General features: G+C 34.7%; 1 protein-coding gene and 1 long non-coding RNA gene across 2 annotated transcripts; one reads left to right on the forward strand and one right to left on the reverse strand.

Moving 5' to 3' along the window:
• Positions 1-280: 280 nt before the first annotated feature.
• esrrd (estrogen-related receptor delta) lies at positions 281-8,848 on the reverse strand. Its single transcript, XM_048168414.1, has 7 exons — positions 7,880-8,848; positions 6,693-7,087; positions 5,496-5,612; positions 3,541-3,651; positions 3,199-3,360; positions 2,837-3,106; positions 281-1,494 (listed from the first exon to the last, which is right to left on the reverse strand). The coding sequence occupies exons 1-7, from the start codon at positions 7,924-7,926 to the stop codon at positions 1,250-1,252; spliced, it is 1,347 nt and encodes a 448-aa protein (XP_048024371.1). The 5' UTR covers positions 7,927-8,848; the 3' UTR covers positions 281-1,249.
• Positions 6,970-13,979, forward strand: LOC125254048. Its single transcript, XR_007181585.1, has 3 exons — positions 6,970-7,112; positions 7,943-8,031; positions 13,677-13,979. It is a non-coding gene; the product is annotated as an uncharacterized LOC125254048 (long non-coding RNA).
• The last annotated feature ends 8,131 nt before the right edge of the window (positions 13,980-22,110 follow it).

Consider the following 22,110-nt stretch of genomic DNA (forward strand, 5'->3'; position numbering starts at 1 on the left):
TATGATAATGCTTGAAAATGTGTTATCTATAGTTATGTTATAGTTATCCCTTAATGTAAACCGAAATGTTTTGGTGATGATTGTAATGACACTCGGATGCTGTGAACGCAACGAATCTTGTGTTTAACATGAACCATTTGATAAGTTATAATTGCTTTTTTTTTTTTTTTTTTTTTACTGTATTCCTTCTAGAACACTGAATTAAACTTTTTTTTTTTTTTAAAGTTATTGTTTGTAAATGCACTCATTCAGTTATCAACACCAGGAAAAAAGCACTTGATAATTTCCAAAAAAAATAATTTATTTTCATATAAATAACAGCAGATGGTACTCGTAATAAATTAGACGATAAACAGAAAGGCTTGACAATGTGCTGCAGACTACAGAGAGTTTATGATGCTGATCGCTGGAGCTGTTTTGCAGAAATATATTGCGTCTTTGATATTGATAACCAAATTCCCAAATCTAGACAAAATAAAATCTACAGAACAAAAAAATTGAAAAATATTGATATCATGTAAAATCCTAAAAAACAAAAAAAAACTATACTATTGCCAACACCTTATAAAACGGTAATCTCCATGAATCTTGTGTAAATCAAATAAATAGTAAAAGATTGTGCTTCAGTGAGACGGAGAGTGATATTAAAGGATTACTTCACCCAAAAATGAACATTTCTGTCATTAATTACTCACCCTCATGTCGTTCCACACCTGTAAGACCGTCGATCATCTTCAGAACACAAATTAAGATATTTTTGATGAAATCCGAGCGCTTTCTGATCTCCCTATACGCAATTTATGACATCCGATTGAGTCATAACCAAATTCAAGGTCCAGAAAAGTAGTAAAGACATTGTTAAAATAGTCCATGGTTCAATCTTAATGTTATAAAGCGAAGAGAACAAAAACGAACAAAAATAACGACTTCATTCAACAATTTCTTCTCTGTCTGTTGTAAACAGTGCAGTGACTCCGGGTTCAATATTAAATATCTTAATTTGTGTTCTGAAGATGAACGAAGGTCTTAAGGGTTTGTAACGACATGAGGGTGAGTAATAAATGACATTATTTTCATTTTTGGGTGAACTAACCCTTTAACCTCTCGTCATCAAGTGCAGTTTAGCTGCCAAACTCCGAAGAGCTGCTTTTTGCGTTAAACGTCACTCTGGACGTGACCCTGACCTCCACGTGACGGTTCAGCTGCTTTATAACAACATCATCAGCCTCTCAGTCCACACTGTCCCAGTCTAGATCTTGGCGTCCAGCATCTCCAGGAAGAGTTTGTGCATGGGGACGTGGCCCTCCGTGTGCAGCCGGCTGAAGCAGCGTACGGCGCGGTGGGCCGTCTGTCTCAGCAGCGGCAGCGTCATGAGGAGCCTCCCGGCGCGATGAGGCTCGGACGGCCGCTGGCCGCTCTCGTACTCCTGCAGGGCCTCGTGGAGCGCGTCCTGGAAACACTGCACGGCGTCTGCGCCCTCCACGTTCTCTGCGTCTGGAAGGAAACCATCGGCAAGGTCATTTATGACATCCGATTGAGTGTTAAACACTCTGTTGTGTTTACTTAAAAACGCATCTACTCTCATTGTTGATGCTTAATGGACTGGCCGAGCACATCTATTTGGTTACGCTCTTCAGATTTTTCTGTGTCAAGAGCAAAAACAATAGTTTTCCTGACTCGAAACTGCCCTGTGGTCAAATGCAAGCTGGGAGACTAATGGTTTATTGATCTGTGCTCCGGACTGCTGGATCCATATTGATTGTTTTTTTCTTGGCCAATGAGTCTGAGACTAAAAATGGGAACTAAAATGAAGTAGAATGAATTCATCACATAAACCAGATATAGACAGTTTAAGCAATCCCTGAACACTTCAATAGAACCGTATCAATCAGGAGAGCAAAACAATTAACACAAATACACCTCACTATTTATTAACACACAACCTCTTCTTACATGAACTACAGTCAAAGGGTCTGACATGCTGAATTTATGTTTATATATAATCTTTTGATCTGAAGACTTTATTATTCATTATCTAGAATTAGCTTTGTATAATAATAAAAAATTATAATAATGAATTTCTAGAAATATATATATATATATAATATAATAATACATATAATATATAATTATTCATTATTTATATTATATTCATCATTTAGTGTAGCATAATAGTATTAATATTCACATATTTATGTATATAATAGCATTACTTTATTATTCATTATTTATATTATATTATTTAATTTTGTATAATTCATATTTTTGTGAATTTATTATTCATTATCTAGAATTAGCTTTGTATAATAATAAAAAATATAATAATGAATTTATATATATATATATATAATATAATTATTAATTATTTCTAAATAATAAATATAATATAAATAATTAATTATATATATATATATAATTATTCATTATTTATATTATATTTATTATTTAGTGTAGCATATATATATATATATATATATATATATATATATATATATATATATATATATATATATATAGAATGCATATAATATATAATTATTCATTATTTATATTATATTCATTATTTAATTTCGTATGATAATATAATTCATATTTGTGTGTTTTTATATCAATTTATTTTATTACATTATAATCATTATTTAGTCATTTTCAGTATTAAAATTAATAGTATTTTTATATAATAATATTATGATATTTATATATATTTAATATATACCATTATATAACATACATTTTTTATTTATTTATTTATTTTTACTGATTATTAAGATTAAGCCTCGACATTCAGACCAGCTGTTGAAGTGGATGAATTCCTGGTCATATACAGTATGTATACCTGAGTTGGCCAGAGACATGGCTTTGAGCGTGAGCATCTCCTCCTGGTTCAGGCCCATCTGTTGGTATTTGGAGGTGAGATGTCTGAGGGCCGTGTAGAGATCGTGCAGTCCCGCGGCTCTGCTCTGGCTCTCGTTCAGACGCAGGTTCTCCGCAAACTGCAGCTCGTCGGCCGAGCCCTGAGATCTCCACACCACGTTCAGCACCAGCGTCTCCATCCAGCCGCTCTGGAGCAAAGCCATCTGATCCACCAAAGAGAGCCCAGTGAAACCTGAAACAACAAAAACAGAATACTGCAATGCTTCGTTTTTAAACGAATAGTGCATCAAGCACAAAAACATCAAAACGGCACCGCCTGTGTACCTGGTATGTGTTTTGCCCAGCCAATCATAACCAGGAGCTCCCTGTTTAAAAGGTCACATAAGGTTAGCAGCGTTTTAAGGTCACTGTCAGGGGTCGAGGGGTCAGGGGCAGCTCTCAGAGGAGCCGGTTCAGACACGAGCAGCTGAGAGATCACTTTGTTTCCTGGAAAGGAAAAGATGATGCTTTATTGATGAAGTTAAACCCTTAATCAGGTTAAATCCTCAACCAAACCTAATCCACTGACGACAGTTTCTAATACTCAGAGTTGTGCTTCGGTATGTTTGTTAATATTAAACGGTTAGCAAAGGCTGTTTTAATGACTGTCAGTCCGATGAGACTCACTGATTGATTTGCTTGGATGTGCGTAAGGTGTTTTGGTGAAGAGAGAAAGTGCTGAATCCACTCTGCGCTTGTACTTCTGTCGACCTCCTCTCACGCGGTCCATGCGCACACCTGAACAGGAACATGGAGATTAACATGTTATTTTAAGCTAAATAAATAGTTCTACTTTTGCTATTCATGTCAAGACACCTACTTAAAAAAAAAAAAAAAGACATTGTCCAAACATTAGCTATGTTTCCATCCAAAGTTGCACATTTAAATTGTTAGGCCAGTTATCCAATCACAGCCTCTGCTGAGGCAAAGTCACCAGTTTTTTGTTGCACATCGAGGGATTTATTCAGGAAATGTGTTTCCATCGTAGTTGATGCACTTTTTCTTATCGGAATTGAGCGCATACATTTTTTTAATAGAATTGCATCCAGCATTTTTTTATGCGATATCCCAAAATGCACATATAAATAGGTGGATGTAAACATAGCGAGTGAAAATCTAATTTAAATCTGGAAAAAAAAAAACAATGTTTTAGGATTTTGAAATATGCAAAACAAAGAAACCTTATTAAATAAAATGAAGAGTAATTATTTAAGATTGCTCTATTTCAATACAAGCAGTATTGATTTGTTTCATTAGTTAACATGAACTAGCAATCAAAAACACTCTTAACTTCATTAATTAATGTTAACTTTAGCATTTATTTATTATTAAAATCTAAAATTGTATCTGTTAATGGTACTAATTGGAGCTGAGCTAGCATGAACTAACAATGAACTGCTGTATTTTTATTTATCAATTTAAATAATTAATAAATAATGAATCAAATTTACTGCTCATTGTCAGCTAATGTTAACGAATGGAACCTTATTGTGAAATGTCACCATATAAGCACGTGTGCGATAGTCAAATTGTTATGCTGATAATATCTTTTGAAATATTGTATTTAGTGCTGTCAAATCGATTAATCGCATGTAACATAAAGGTTTGTAAATATCAGGGCTTGACATTAACACCCGCCGGTGGACGCCGGTGGGCGTTTAACACAGTCACTCCTACTAGCCACTTTGGCAGGTTTAATTTTATATACATTTTTCAATTATAGTCTTTTAAAAAGGCATCTGAAATAATAAACTAAGTGCAACGTAGTGTAAAAAATATAGATTTTTCTGATACTGAAATATCTGAAACGCTTCCAGTACTAATTTCCTGCAGAATAGACTCAGATACCAGCTGCTCTTTCTCTCTCTCTCTCATCTCTCTGACAGCGAATCGACACACAAACCCTCACTCACTCGTTTCATTCGCTACGATTGAATATTGTTGGTGTTTCAGCGCTTGAATTTCAGCGTGGGATTGCGCATAATTTTACTCATTCCTGCAGATTTTATGCTCATATCCAAAGTGCGCGTATATAAACCCACCTGTCAGTGCTAAATTGAGTTATTTTTCACTGTTTATTGCACTTAAACAGTCAAATACACTCAAAATAATGTTTATGTAAACACAGTCAGTTATATTTTAAGTGAATGTAAACAGTTGAGAAAGAAAATGCATGTGTAACAGAGCTCTTAAAGTGACAGCAGCCTAATAAACCTGCTGCCAAATTATGTGATAATATTAAAAATATCTATATGGCAGTTTTTCCCTGTGCTTTCGATGTCAAAATTGTGGCCAGTGAAAACTGGGTGGCTAGTAATTTTGGAAAATCACTAGCCACAGTGACTGGTGAGCAAAAAAAGTTTATGTCAATATATATATATATATATATATATCGATTTGACAGCACTAACTGTATTAAACAGGAATAGTAAACAGAAACGTTAGTGGTCTCAGAGCCCACTGTAAGCATACAGTATATGGGCACAAGTTATTTTTACCCATGCAAAGCAAATATCTACAGATAAATGAAGGTCAAATAATAGCTAAAAGACTGCAGCGATCTCAGGTTTGACAGAACTCACCCTCTCTCATCATGCCGGCACGCAGGCACTTCTGGAAACGGCAGGCTTGGCATGACTTCCTCCGTCTCTTGGTGATCTCACAGTCATTCACTACAGGACAACTGTACTCAATGTTTCCTGAAACACCAACATATCAAACTCTATTTACATTGTGCACAGTGCTGCAAAAAGTTATTTTACTTTATTTATTTTTACCCTGTTCAAAGAGCCAGAAAAAGCAGAAATCTTCCTCCTTTCTCAGTACTAGCACTGAGTCAGATATATCCACCATATTTGTTTAATCAAACATAAAGTCCATTTGTTCCACGCTGAGCTTTCACACAGAAATCCATAGGAGTCCAGACAGAGTTCAATTATTGATTTGCACTGCCTCTTAATTTAATAATCATGGAAAGAGGTAGAAAGTTTGTGCTTTCCCAGAGGCGAGCGTATTGACGCCTGTTCAACACCCATTAATGCCTGGAGAAGCAAATCCTGCATTTTTTTCCTCCCACTTCCACAGTTAACTATGATCAATAGATTTCTGTAAAACACGTCGCTGGACAAGACTCTGTGTGATTAGAGCCTCCATTATGTGATTGAACACTTTATCAATATATTGATATGCTAACACACACTGCTTACACTTGTGCTCTGTCTGCCCAAGGCCAAAGCCAATAAAAATGCTCCATCTGTCAGAAACCTAATCATATGTAACAGATCACAGCCAGATTATATTCAATATGCACCAATATGCAACTAATTTTATATTATCCTTGCCATTATTATAGTTATAAAAATGTATTTTCTTACAATAGAAACTTTTTAAAATATTTAATAAAAATTCCACTTGCTAATTATTAATCATTGGCAACATTTCTATAGTTCCTCATCAAATAATAATAACAACATAAAACACTCATTTTAACTTTAAATACCATCCTAAATAACCAAAACCATGTCAAATGTATTGACGAAGGCTTCTGAGGTGCTTTGATTAAAACACACTGGGTCTTCACACACAAATCAATGTCAGACAGATAGTTAGCTCGTGTGATATTGATCATTACATTCATTAACAGCACTGCTGCTTTGAAATGCACCATAAGCCCCTCTCTCACACTCATTTTCATTATTAAGTCGTTAATTAAAATGATACACGCTCATATAAGTCTTATGCATATAATAATAATAATAATAATGTTTTGAGGTCCTCACCTTGAATGGTTCTTTTGAAGAAGGCTTTGCACGCCTCACAGGACGCCACGCCGTAGTGGTAGCCGGACGCGAAGTCCCCGCAGACCAGACACAGGCGCTTGGGCCCGGGGTTCAGCGAGGGGATGTAGTCGCAGCTGAGGAGGGACTCTGTGTGACCGACGGGGTGGAAGAGAGCCGGAGCGCTGCTGCTCGAGATGGAGCTGGAGCTGACGGGGGAATCCGGGTTCAGAGACGGGTTCCGGGAGAACACGCTGTAGCCGCTGCTGTCCGACGTGCTGCCGGGGCTGAACGGGGTCGCGCTGCTGTCCAGGCCGAACGAGGGGCTCAGCGGGTCGGCTTTGACTGGTGCATCTGTCGGGGACGGTGGGTCATCAGAGGTGGACGGATCCAAAAGGCTGATAAGGATGGAGTGACTTTAAAGTTAGTTTATAACTACATTTATACTGACCTAAGTGGCTAAAGAGGTATAAAATATTTTATTTGTCATTAATTATCATGGCACACTTCTTAAATGAGCCATGAACTGCCTGCATGAACTACAGACATGTTAAGCAAAATAAATTATGAATGACTATGAATATATATATAGGCTATATATATATATATATACACTGCATGAACTACTGACATAAGCAAAAATATATTTATGAATGACTATGAAAGTATTACAGCAAAACTGAGTTATGCAAAAGCATGCATAAAGCACAAATTATAGTCAGTACAAAATCATTAGAAATGAATTATTGCACAGCTTACAAACATTATCGTGCCAGTATATACAATAAGATACAGTTCAGTTGAAAATGTTTTATAAGCATTGCATAGTGATTGTACTGCACATTTATGATATTTAATGACAAATAAAGCATTATTTACATATTTGTAAAGACATGCAATGTTCTGTCACACCATATATTACACACCACAAACATTTCAGCCCATTAAAACAGTAAACTGAAGCACATTACTGGCATTTTAAAGTCCAATCAAAGAGTTCCCAAAGTTACATAAACTTTAAAACACTCTCAACTTGGTTAGTATGAAAATTATTAAAATTCAAACCATTTATGGTGACAGTTATAAGTCATTGCATGTAAACAAAGATAATAATGAAACATTTTCTACAGTTTAGCTGGTATAAAACAAAAGACTTTTCACTTTTTGAACAATAATAGTCCTGTACTTACTTGTGCTGGTTTAGAAACTGGAAGTTCTCACTCAGGCAAAACTCCATAACTGTTTTTCCCCAGGGATTCTGCTTCTGTGAGCGAGAGATGAATGGGATGAAGGCGGAGGGAGGGAAGCGCTGCAAGACTGAGCAGGACCTCCGGAGCGTCAGGTTTATTTAAGTGATGCTCTGTCTGGGCGGGGTCAATCTGTCTAATCCAGATGCATGCTGATTAAAACCCTATTGATGGGTTCTCATAACTGACAGGTCAAATCCTCAAAAACGACAATACAAGCAGGCCGACTGCAAATCACTTGATCAAGGCTAGTTGTTTCGTAAAACAACATATTTACACGAGGCTTTCTACTGGGCTCGGAGAGTTATTTAGATACAATCATGACAGCAGTGATTGCACATTTTCATCATTTTTACTGAAGTTTTCAGATGCTCTTTTACACAGTGTTGTGTGTAAATAAATATAAAGACATTCCTTATCTGCAGTTGGCTGCGAACACCAACAAACCACTCCCGCAACATCAAGTCTGCTTCATTTCCTTGTTTCCACTGTTGACGCTCAAAACAGCCGCCAATTTGAGCTCTCTGGACTGGAATTACAGGATCTCTGAGGGGTTTGGTCCAATCAGATGACACTCCGTTCATTGATTGGTTTTCAGTCCACATCAGTGTAAAGTTAAAGAGAGAATATTTGAGTTAATTCAGCTACTACAGTGAAACCTCTTAGTTTACATGGTAAAGTTAGTTTTGAGGACGAGAGAACGGGTAACGCTTTACAACAAGGTCTCATTATTAGTTAATGCATTAGATCACGTGAACTGACAATAAGCAAATCAACATTAATGTTTTTTAAAAATACAGTTGTTCACAACGCAACTAATGTTCACGGTTGTTATTAACACAGACTATCAAAAACATGTCTAAAGCTGAAATTAAATAAAATATAAATATCATTTGCTAAAAGTACCTAAAATGGAAACAATTTTTAAATAATAATAATAATAATAATAAAATAAAAACCACATAACTAAACGACTGAAAAAATAAACTAAAATAAATATATAATATATAAAATTAACATGAAAAATAAAAATATAAACATAAAATAAACCAATAATTAACAGTTGTTATTGTTAATTAAAACTATTAAAAACATGATTAAAGCTGAAATAAAATAAAATAAAATATAAATATTAGTTGAAATACTTAGAAATGTTTCCTGAAATAAGTTTAGGTTGAAGCACTAAAATTATTAAATGGAAATAAATAAAAACTAAAATCCTAAAATGGAAAGAAAAAAAAAAAAAGTAAATAAAAGAAAAAAGCACATAACGAAATTACTAAAAAAATAAACAAAAATAAATATGTAATATATAAAATTAACATGAAAAATAAAAATAAAATAAACCAATAATAAAACTAAAATAAAACACTGCTAATGTTGACTTTAAACATTTATTATTAAATATTAAAATTTAAAATTTTAATATTAAAACAGTTGTTATTATTAATTAAACTATTAAAAACATGATTACAGCTGAAATAAAATGAAATAAAATAAAATATAAATATCAGTTGAAAAACGTTGCCAGAAATGTTGTTAAATTATTAACTGGAAATAAATAAAAACTAAAAACTACATAAAATGGAAATAAAATAAAAACAATATTTAAAAATAAATAAATAAATACAAATGACAAAAGCACATAATGAAATGACTAAAAAATAAACTAAAAGTAACTTGAAAAATAAAAATATAAAAGTAAAAGCTAATTCAAAATATTAATAACAATAATAACACTAAAATAACACTGCTAATGTTGACTTTTTGAAAATGTATTATTAAATATCAAAATTAACATTTATATCGTGCATCGTTAGTTCATGTTAACTAATGTTGTTAAGTCATTTTAACAAATGAAACCTTATCGTAAAGAGTTCCCAGATAATTGTACTGTTTGGGCTAATCTGATGCATTCTTGTCAAAGTCTGTTGGTGAATCCAAACAAACACATGTGACTCTGTCTGCACATATGCGCGTGTGTTTTAGTGCAGAAAGCGAGCGCGGCTGTGGATGTTCAGTCAGTAGGTCAGGATTTGTGCCGATTACAGATCTGGTGATGGCAAGCATGATGCTGTAAAACTGCTGAGCTCCAGTGTTCAGCTGCACACGCTGTACTCCAGTGACCTACTGTGAGAGTCGCTGTCATCCTCCGTCTCACTGTGATGCAATACTGACATTATTACATGCAGTACTTCATTATTATCTATTATTCATTATTATTATTATTCATTATTAAGAAATGTACATTTTCTAGGAGTGTCATTATATACAGTTGATATTATCAGCACAGTTTCAGTGAAAAGTTGAAATACTGAACTTCACGTGTTTGTGCACAAGCTGACGATCATGTTCTCCGGCATCGGTGCAGAGTCACATGATCAGTGTCACCAGTTTGATTAAATAGTGCAGGATCGAAATGTTTATTATTCATTGTAATCTACATAGAAAGATGCATAATCTTTCTTTGTTTTAAATGTATTCATTAAAAATTCAATCAATAAATAAATAAAAATCCTAAAAACGTCCTCTCAGATCTGGACCAGGGCATCACTGAGCTCCTGGACAGTCTGAGGTGCAACCTGTCGGATGGACGAAACATAATGTCCCAGAGGCGTTCTATTGGATTTAGTTCAGGCGAGCATGGGGGCCATTCAATGGTACCAATTCCTTCATCCTCCAGGAACTGCCTCCATACTCTCGCCACATGCGGCTGGGCACCAGGGGGAACCCACTGGACCAGCGTAGGGTCTGACAATAGGTCCAAGGATTTCATCCCGATACCTAACGGCAGTCAGGGTGCCTTTGTCTAGCCTGTAGAGGTCTGTGCGTCACTCCATGGATACGCCTCCCCAGACCATCACTGACCCACCACCAAACCAGTCATGCTTGAACAATGTCACAGGCAGCATAACGTTCTCCACGGCTTCTCCAGACCCTTTCACGTCTATCACACGTGCTCAGGATGAACCTGCTCTCATCTGAAAAGCACAGGGCGCCAGTGACGGACCTGCCAATTCTGGAGTTCAATGGCAAATGCCAGTGGAGATCCACGGTGCCAGGCAGTGAGCACAGGACCCACTAGAGGACGTCGGGCCCTCAGGCCACCCTTGTGAAGTCTGTTTCTGATTGTTTGGTCAGAGACATTCACACCAGTGGCCTGCTGGAGGTCATTTTGTAGGGCTCTGGCAGTGCTCATCCTGTTCCTCCTTGCACAAAGGAGCAGACACCGGTCCTGCTGATCTCCTGGAATCTCCTTCATGCTCTTGAGACTGTGCTGGGAGACACAGCAAACCTTCTGGCAATGGCACGTATTGATGTGCCATCCTGGAGGAGCTGGACTGCCTGTGCAACCTCTGTAGGGTCCAGGTATCGCCTCATGCTATTAGTAGTGACACTGACCCTAGCCAAATGCAAAACTAGTGAAAAACAGTCAGAAAAGATGAGTAGGGGAAAAAAATGTCAGTGGCCTCCACCTGTAAAACCAGTCCTGTTTTGGGGGTCGTCTCATTGTTGCCCATCTAGTGCACCTGTTGTTACTTTCATTAACACCAAAGCAGCTGAAACTGATTAACAACCCCCTCTGCTGCTTAACTGACCAGATCAATATCCCACGAGTTTAACTGACTTGATGCTATTCTCTGATTAAAAAGTGCTCCTTTATTTGTTTGAGCCGTGTATATGTAGATTTTTCAAAATGCTAATTCATATTAGCAATGTGTTAAAACATGCTAGAAATGTGCTAGCAACATGCTAATTCATACTAGCAGTGTGTTACAACATGATAAGAACATGCTAATTCATGTTAGCAGTATGTTAAAACATGTTAGCAATGTGGCAAAAACATGTTAGCAATGTGTTAAAACATGCTATGATAATGTTAGCAAAATGCTAGCAACATATAAGCTATGTGTAAAACAGTAGAAACATTCTAGCAAAATGCTAATTCATGTTAGCAATGTGTTAAAACATGCTAGAAATGTGCTAGCAACATGCTAATTCATACTAGCAATGTGTTATAACATAAGAACATGCTAATTCATGTTAGCAGTATGTTAAAATGTTATCAATGTGCCAAAAACATGTTATTAATGTGCTAAAACATGCTATGATAATGTTAGCAAACATGCTAGCAGTCTGCTACATGTTAATTAATGCTAACAATGTTAAACATGTTAGCAACATTTTAAAACATGTTATAATGCTAACAACATGTTCAAACATGCTAGAAATGTGTTACAACATGATAAGAACATGCTAGCAGTATGTTAAAACATGTTATCAATGTGCCAAAAACATGTTTGCAATGTGCTAAAACATGCTATGATAATGTTAGCAACAACCTAGCAACATATTAGCTATGTGTTAAAACAGTAGAAACATTTTAGCAAAGTGCTAATTCATGTTAGCAATGTGTTAAAAAATGCTAGAAATGTGTTAGCAAACATGCTAATTCATACTAGCAATGTGTTACAACATGAGCAATACTGGTCATTCGCAGCATTCAGCAGTCAGAATAATAATATTATTAATATTTCTGAATAATGACCACAGTCCAGGGCAACAATGTACTGTATAACTCATCTGGAATAGTTATTATAGTTAACGAAAAGGAAAACTTTAATAAAAATAAAATATATATAAAAAATAAAAAAAACGTTGGTAACATATTTTATGGTGTCGGTTACACATGTTGCATGTAGTTACTATAGTAATAACCATAAATTATGCATAATTACATGCAACTAACCCTAAACCCAACCTTAACCCTAACTCTATAGCAAGTACATAAAGTGAATTAATATTACTCAGTACTTAAATGTATAATTACACTGTAACAAGAACACTAAAATAAAGTGTAACCAAAACTTGTTGTGTATGTATTAGTTGCCAATCTCATTTTAATTTAGTTTAAATTTATTGACTAAAAAAACTACAACTGAAATAAAATTAATAAAAACTGAATAGACAAGTTAATAAAGAAAAAAAAATTTAACTTTTGCAAAAATTAAAATAACAGGAAATATATAAATAAAATTAATTCAAAATATTAATAAAATCTATAACAGTCTATCTCAATTATTCTAAAATAACACTGTTTTGCTCTTATTCTGTATCACTGCAGTCAATATTTCACTTCCATGTATGTGCATTTATTATCAAGATGCATGAAATTAGATAATGTACAGTCAGATGTTCATTATCGCAGAATAAACACAACAAAAACAAGACCTGTCCAGCAGCACATTGTCTGTTACATAATGATTACAGCTTTTTTTTTGTCCTTTCCACAAAAATATCTAGGGCTGTGATCTTTATACTTTACATAACTCATATTTGTTTGCTGAGGAGGATTAGAGCACTTCCTAGAAATATGGGGCATTCTACTCACGCACTCAGCTGTGAGATGTTGACCCTATTTTGAGCGTGAGGTGATGACCCTGTTCGCAGTGTTACAGAACACTGACCCATTTCTCACCCAGCGAAAGCCTGGTATCCATCTCAGGCAGGTGAGAGGATTACCGTCTAGGCCGGCGAGTAACACCTGTCTCGTTCCCCATAGGCCTTAATCCAGGAAAGGCCTCCTCAGCAACAATTTGAGACCATTTGTTTAGGAGAACATCTAGTGTGAGTGTTCTCACACATGCCATTATCACTTTCCATAGCGATGCTGCACATCATGCACACGTACAGAATCAATGACGCAACACTTCAGCGCTCGCGCTCTTTCTGTTTCCAGACGCCCGCATGCATCGCGTGCCAGTGTTGATGAACCGGGACAGTGTGTGAGATCAGGCTGTGCCAGTGTGTTCTTCTCCTGCAGTGTCATGGTGAAAGAGGTAATCTGACAGACCGCTGACACTAACACTAGCAGGAACACACACTTCAAACGCTCTCTAACAAGTGCCACACTCGCATACTAAAACTCAATAAACATGGAAACTGTCAGAGCCACATTTCACCCGGAAATCAAGTATAATACAAGAAATTGTATTATAAAACAAAACAATAAAATATACAATATATATCTTATTAATACAATACTACGGAGCCCCGCACATGACATGCAGGAAAAAAAAAATAGGCTAAATTGTCCACACGATTTACTAATTCGTTCCCTTGATGTGTTAAATTGTGCACATGATTTACTAATTCGTTCCCTCGAACTGGGGTGCATTTGGTCCAAAAGCATCGTTAGCCAACTAACATCACAAGTTTCGTCGTTACTTACATAGTTCAGCGATTTGGCGTTTCCCTAAACCATAGTTCAAATGAACATTCGCAAACTGCATCGCAAACTTGTGTGGTTGGAACGACAGCTCTCGAGCTGTAGTTAGAAGCATAGTTTCCTGTTTTCATGACATGTACTAATTCGTTCCCTCGATTTGTTAAATTGGGCTCACGATTTACTAATTCGTTCCCTCGATCTGCTAATGTTACAGTGGCTCCCAGGAAGACGAAGACGAATATACAAATCCAACTTGTTTATTTACAAGACTTAAAAGTAATCCAAAAACGTAACAGTCTGCTACAACACACATTCGCACAAACAATACCAGACAACTCAAGAGTGAAAAGGCAGGAACTTAAATACAAGGTAAATGAGGGAACTAATAACGAACACCTGTGATGATTAAATGAATTACCATGACAACTAAAAGGTGGCGGGAAAACAGAACAAAGGAAGACTTGACATATGAAGACAAACTAAAAGTCCTAGAAACTAAGAAGAACAAAACATAACTGTAATAGCTAAATTGTGCACACGATTTACTAATTTGTTCCCTCAAGGGAACAAAAACAAATAAAACATGTTAGCAACGTGTTAAAACAGGCTAGGATAATGCTAGCAACATGATGTAACATGATAGCAATGTGTCAAAACGCATATGCAATGCCACAACATAGGATCATTTTAGCAATGTCTTAAACATGCTAGAAACATGCTAAAAATGCTAGGATAATGCTAACAAAGTGTTAAAACATGCTAAGATCATGTTAACAAAATGTAAAACGATGTTATTATGTTAAAACATGGTAGCAACATGCTAGACAAAAAAACATTCTAGAAACATGCAAAAAAACACATTCTAGAAATGATTTTAACAATGACAAAAAATGAAAACAATGAGCTAAAACATGTTAAAACATGGTAAGACATGCTAACAACATGATAAAACTTGTTTCAAAATATCACAACATATTAGGATAATTTTAGCAATGTACTAAACATGGCAGGAACATGTTAAAATGCTAGGATAATGCTAGCAAAGTGCTAAAACATGCTAAAACATGCTAAGATCATGTTAACAAAATGTAAAACAATGTTATTATGTTAAAACATGGTAGCAACATGCTAGACAAAAAAAAAAAAAATTCTAGAAACATGCAAAAAACACATTCTAGAAATTATTTTAACAATGACAAAAAATGAAAACAATGAGCTAAAACATGTTAAAACATGGTAAGACATGCTAGCAACATGATAAAACTTGCTATCAAAATGCCACAACATATTAGGATAATTTTAGCAATGTACTAAACATGGCAGGAACATGCTAAAATGCTAGGATAATGCTAGCAAAGTGCTAAAACATGCTAAAACATGCTAAGATCATGTTAACAAAATGTAAAACAATGTTATTATGTTAAAACATGGTAGCAACATGCTAGACAAAAAAAAAAAAAAAATTCTAGAAACATGCAAAAAACACATTCTAGAAATGATTTTAACAATGACAAAAAATGAAAACAATGAGCTAAAACATGTTAAAACATGGTAAGACATGCTAGCAACATGATAAAACTTGCTATCAAAATGCCACAACATATTAGGATAATTTTAGCAATGTACTAAACATGGCAGGAACATGCTAAAATGCTAGGATAATGCTAGCAAAGTGCTAAAACATGCTAAGATCATGTTAACAAAATGTAAAACAATGTTATTATGTTAAAACATGGTAGCAACATGCTAGACCAAAAAAATAATAATAATAATCTAGAAACATGCAAAAAACATTCTAGAAATGATTTTAACAATGACAAAAAATGAAAACAATGAGCTAAAACATGTTAAAACATGGTAAGACATGCTAGCAACATGATAAAACTTGCTATCAAAATGCCACAACATATTAGGATAATTTTAGCAATGTACTAAACATGGCAGGAACATGCTAAAATGCTAGGATAATGCTAGCAAAGTGCTAAAACATGCTAAGATCATGTTAACAAAATGTAAAACAATGTTATTATGTTAAAACATGGTAGCAACATGCTAGACCAAAAAAAAAAAAAAAAATCTAGAAACATGCAAAAAACGTTCTAGAAATGATTTTAACAATGACAAAAATTGAAAACAATGAGCTAAAACATGTTAAAACATGGTAAGACATGCTAGCAACATGATAAAACTTGCTATCAAAATGCCAGAACATATTAGGATAATTTTAGCAATGTACTAAACATGGCAGAAACATGCTAAAATGCTAGGATAATGCTAGCAAAGTGCTAAAACATGCTAAGATCATGTTAACAAAATGTAAAACAATGTTATTATGTTAAAACATGGTAGCAACATGCTAGACCAAAAAAAAATAATAATAATCTAGAAACATGCAAAAAACATTCTAGAAATGATTTTAACAATGACAAAAAATGAAAACAATGAGCTAAAACATGTTAAAACATGGTAAGACATGCTAACAACATGATAAAACTTGTTTCAAAATATCACAACATATTAGGATAATTTTAGCAATGTACTAAACATGGCAGGAACATGCTAAAATGCTAGGATAATGCTAGCAAAGTGCTAAAACATGCTAAGATCATGTTAACAAAATGTAAAACAATGTTATTATGTTAAAACATGGTAGCAACATGCTAGACCAAAAAAAAAAAAAAAATCTAGAAACATGCAAAAAACATTCTAGAAATGATTTTAACAATGACAAAAAATGAAAACAATGAGCTAAAACATGTTAAAACATGGTAAGACATGCTAGCAACATGATAAAACTTGCTATCAAAATGCCAGAACATATTAGGATAATTTTAGCAATGTACTAAACATGGCAGGAACATGCTAAAATGCTAGGATAATGCTAGCAAAGTGCTAAAACATACTAAGATCATGTTAACAAAATGTAAAACAATGTTATTATGTTAAAACATGGTAGCAACATGCTAGACCAAAAAAAAAAAAAAAAATCTAGAAACATGCAAAAAACATTCTAGAAATGATTTTAACAATGACAAAAAATGAAAACAATGAGCTAAAACATGTTAAAACATGGTAAGACATGCTAGCAACATGATAAAACTTGCTATCAAAATGCCAGAACATATTAGGATAATTTTAGCAATGTACTAAACATGGCAGGAACATGCTAAAATGCTAGGATAATGCTAGCAAAGTGCTAAAACATACTAAGATCATGTTAACAAAATGTAAAACAATGTTATTATGTTAAAACATGGTAGCAACATGCTAGACCAAAAAAAAAAAAAAAATCTAGAAACATGCAAAAAACATTCTAGAAATGATTTTAACAATGACAAAAAAATGAAAACAATGAGCTAAAACATGTTAAAACATGGTAAGACATGCTAACAACATGATAAAACTTGTTTCAAAATATCACAACATATTAGGATAATTTTAGCAATGTACTAAACATGGCAGGAACATGCTAAAATGCTAGGATAATGCTAGCAAAGTGCTAAAACATGCTAAGATCATGTTAACAAAATGTAAAACAATGTTATTATGTTAAAACATGGTAGCAACATGCTAGACAACAACAAAAAAAAATTCTAGAAACATGCAAAAACACATTGTAGAAATGATTTTAACAATGACAAAAAATGAAAACAATGAGCTAAAACATGTTAAAACCATCGACAGTAAAAGAAATGGACACAGCGACCCCATTGGAACTCAAATGAGACAAGTGAAGCCCATTTTTAGCGATTTTTAGTACTTCCTTTTCTGACGCGCAGACTCAAACTAAGCTTGATGACGTCAGCAACCTGTCTGACAGATGTAAATCTTCTAGTAGCTGTGCGTGCAAACTGCCATCGTTAATCTTGCAGAGACGGCGAGCTTGAGCGGGGAGTTCTTTGGCGTGAGTGAGCAGGAGTAAGTATTCTGATTAATTATTTTGTATAGTATTTTAAAATGTAACGCCAGTACGCCATATTAAGTTAATGCATACTATTGCCTGCGAGCTTCTCCTCCTGTCTGTACGGTAATTTCTCTACTGTGCGACAGAGAGTCGAGTGGTTATGACGCAATCGCTAGCCTATTTTTACAAAAACTGTTTCTACGGGGCCATAATGTAACATAGAAGGTAATGGAGCCCTTTATACATTGTCGTGTATCTTTAGAAATAAATAATGGACAAATGGAGTCTTTAAACGCCTCAGATGTAAAGTTATTCACTGTCAAAGTGACGCCAAAATGAATGGGAGTCAATGGGATGCTAACGCAAGTGAAGTTCTGCTACAAGATGGCGGCACGCGGCCAACTTCAACTTCCGGTCGACTTCCTTGGGCACTGGTTAAAACATGGTAAGACATGCTAGCAACATGATAAAACTTGCTATCAAAATGCCACAACATATAGGATAATTTTAGCAATGTACTAAACATTGCAGGAACTATTCTAAAATGCTAGGATAATGCAGACAAAGTGTTAAAACGTGCTAGGATCATGCTAGCAAAAAATGAAAAGTATTAAAACATGCTAATAACATGCTAGAAAAAAAAAAAAACATTCTAGCATGATTTTGCTAGAATGTTTTTTTTCTAGCCCCATTGTGAACAACTGTCACAGCTTTAATTACGTAGCAGAGGGGGAGGAGCTTCAGAGTCTGATGCTGGATGACAAAATTCATACGCAACATGGTTGAGTATGAATTTTGTCATCCAGCATCAGACTCTGAAGCCCCTCCCCCTCCGCTACGTAATTAAAGCTGTGACAGTTGAGTGCATGAACATTCCAGGTTTTTTCGGTTAATTAAAGTGCTGGTATTTAAAGCGCACTTTTTCTTTTTGGAATTTTCACTCTGAACACTACTCACACTGTTTATACTACAAAACGTTATAGAATAGTGCGCGAGTATGCGAATTGGGACACTTTTTGTCAAACCAACATAAAAGTTTGTCCCAATAAACTTTACTTTCTGAAATATAATTTATTCCTGTGATCAAAGCTGAATTTTCAGCATCATTACTCCAGTCTTCAGTGTCACATGATCCTTCAGAAATCATTCTAATATGATGATTTGCTGCTCAAGAAACATTTATGATTATTAAGCTTTTTTAATTTTATTTATATTTTTGGTTTTTATTATTTAAAAAAAATATATATGCCTATATACTTGTTATTAATTTTATTAGTTTGTCCTGTGCTGTTTCATAATTTTGTTACTTTTTTTTCCAGGAAAATATGAAAAAAGTGATATTATTTACATTGTAAAGTACAGTTGCATCATGGTAGATATATATAGATATAGATATATACACTACCAGTCAAAAGTTTGGAAACATTACTATTTTTAATGTTTTTGAACGAAGTCTCATGCTCATTAAGGCTACATTTATTTCATAATAAATACAGAAAAAAACAATAATATTGTGAAATATTATTACAATTTAAAATTATCTTTTTCTATTTTAATATACTTTACAATATAATTTATTTCTGTGAGCAAAGCTGAATTTTCAGCATCGTTACTCCAGTCTTCAGTGTCACATGATCCTTCAGAAATCATTCTGATATGATGATTTGATACTCAGTTATTATCAATGCTGGAAACAGTGTTGCTTAATATTTCTTTGGAACCTGTGATACTTTTTTTCAGAATTCATTGATGAATAAACGGTTAAAAAGAACAGCATTTATTCAAAATATAAATCTTTTCTAACAATATAAATCTTTACTATCACTTTTTATCAATTTAACACATCCATGCTGAATAAAAGTATTAATTTCTTTAAAAGAAAAAGAAAGAAAACAAATTACTGACCCCAAACTTTTGAACGCTAGTGTATATTGTTACAAAAGATTTTTATTTTAAATAAATGCTGTTATTTTTTTAAACTTTTTATTCATCAAAGAAACCTGAAAAAGTATCACAGGTTATAAAATAATATTAAGCAGCACAACTGTTTCCAACATTGATAATAAATCATCATATTAGAATGATTTCTGAAGGATCATGTGACACTGAAGACTGAAGTAATGATGCTGAAAATTCAGCTTTGATCACAGGAATAAATTATATTTTAAAGTATATTAAATGAGAAAACCATAATTTTAAATTGTAATAATATTTCACAATATTATTGTTTTTTTTCTGTATTTATTATAAAATAAATGTAGCCTTAATGAGCATAAGAGACTTCGCTAAAAAACATTAAAAATAGTAATGTTTAACCGTGGTGTGTATATATATATAAAATTTTAATTTTGAAGTGAAACTTGACCCAGATATTTCTTTGAGATTCATCCACACACCAGCACAACCGCATTGGTAAATCACTAATATTCTCCCGTATCAGATTTATCCATAGCAGTAACCACAGTTTGTAAAACGATGATTGTGTCACTACTTGGTGACGTAAGTGGAAACTTAACTGAATCCAAGAACTTTGACCTAAAACTCCACCATAAACATTCGGCAGCCAATTCAGATTTGGCATCTCTGTGTTTGTGTGTGAGTGAGTAATTTGCACTCATGCCAGTCCAGTTCAGGCCGTGTTTAAAGTGAACACAGTGGAGTACTATCAACAAAGGAGGATCAGAGGAAGTTTACGGGGAAAACTGAAATCCTCCACTACATTGTTGGCGGGTAACATGAGCCACAGTGGAGTGAAAGCTGATATTCCGCTGGTCAGTGCAATCCACCGAAGTACATTAGGAGCGAAGTGAACCCTTTTAATCGGCTTGGCTGTGTGATGTGGGCGGATTGGCCTATAAAAGGACTTATGAGCTGGATTCATATAAACACTAGGCATATTAGGACCACGCACAGATAAGCTGGTTACAAACCTTCTCAAACAAAGCACGTGAGGCAGAGAGAAACTGCCTAAGAATGACAACAATGGGATTTCAGTTATGTTAGCCACATTTAGGGCCCAATCTTGGATGAGGAAAAATAATCTATTAAAGAAATTAAAGAGGCCATATTATAAGTAAATGTAAAGTAAGTAACGATTGAATGTTCAAAAAACACGTTGTTGCAGCTCCTCTCTTCCCAGTCTGTCAGTAACTCTCTGTTTAGTTCCTGTCTCTATGAAGCCCCTCCTTCTGAAAAGCACAGTGTGCTCTGATTGGTTGTCTGGAGCAGTGTGCTGTGATTGGTCAAGCGCTTCCAGTGTGTTTGGGAAATGTCCCGCCCCTTACTATAACTGCCAGTTTCAGCACAGTACTAACTAACTCAACCAGGCCCCGCACCTTTAATGTGCATATGCTTTTTGCGGGGATTATTTAAAGGGATCCTATAATGCTCCTTTCACAAGATGTAATATGTAAAGTCTCTGGTGTCTCCAGAATGTGTCTGTGAAGTTTCAGCTCAAAAATACCCCACAGATCATTTATTATAGCTTGTCAAATTTGCTCCTTTTTGGCTCCTTGTGAGCAAAAAGACATTGTTTTTGTGTGTGTCCCTTTAAATGCAAATGAGCTGCTGCTCCCGCCCCCTTTCCAGAAGAGGGCGGAGCTTTAACAGCTCAACAACAACAAAGCTGGAGAATCTCACGCAGCCAAATTGAGGATTGTCAGTAACGGTGTTCAGCTTTACATTGTTCAAACCGGAGTCGACACTGATGGAGAGACTCAGGAAGAAGTTACAACTTTTAGACGTTTCTGAATGGTTAGTGGATAAATTGATGTAGCTGCTGTGGAGTTGATTCAACTCATCCACTAGCATGTGCCGTCATGTTCATCTTTAATGTTGAATTGATCCTCGTTTGTGAAGCAGTCCGGCGTAAAATGACGGTTCGTTTGTTGTAGTCCTTAAAAAGCGATTTCTGTAAAAGAAAATATCTCTCTTTGCATTGAACTTGCAGAGTTGTTTATGCTCAAACAGCAACATTACACACTAACTAAAGTTAAAAAAGTGAAATCATAATCAAGGACCCTTTAAATGAGGAGACGGAAA

Source organism: Megalobrama amblycephala, linkage group LG19 (assembly GCF_018812025.1).
Source record: "Megalobrama amblycephala isolate DHTTF-2021 linkage group LG19, ASM1881202v1, whole genome shotgun sequence".
Taxonomy (NCBI): domain Eukaryota; kingdom Metazoa; phylum Chordata; class Actinopteri; order Cypriniformes; family Xenocyprididae; genus Megalobrama; species Megalobrama amblycephala.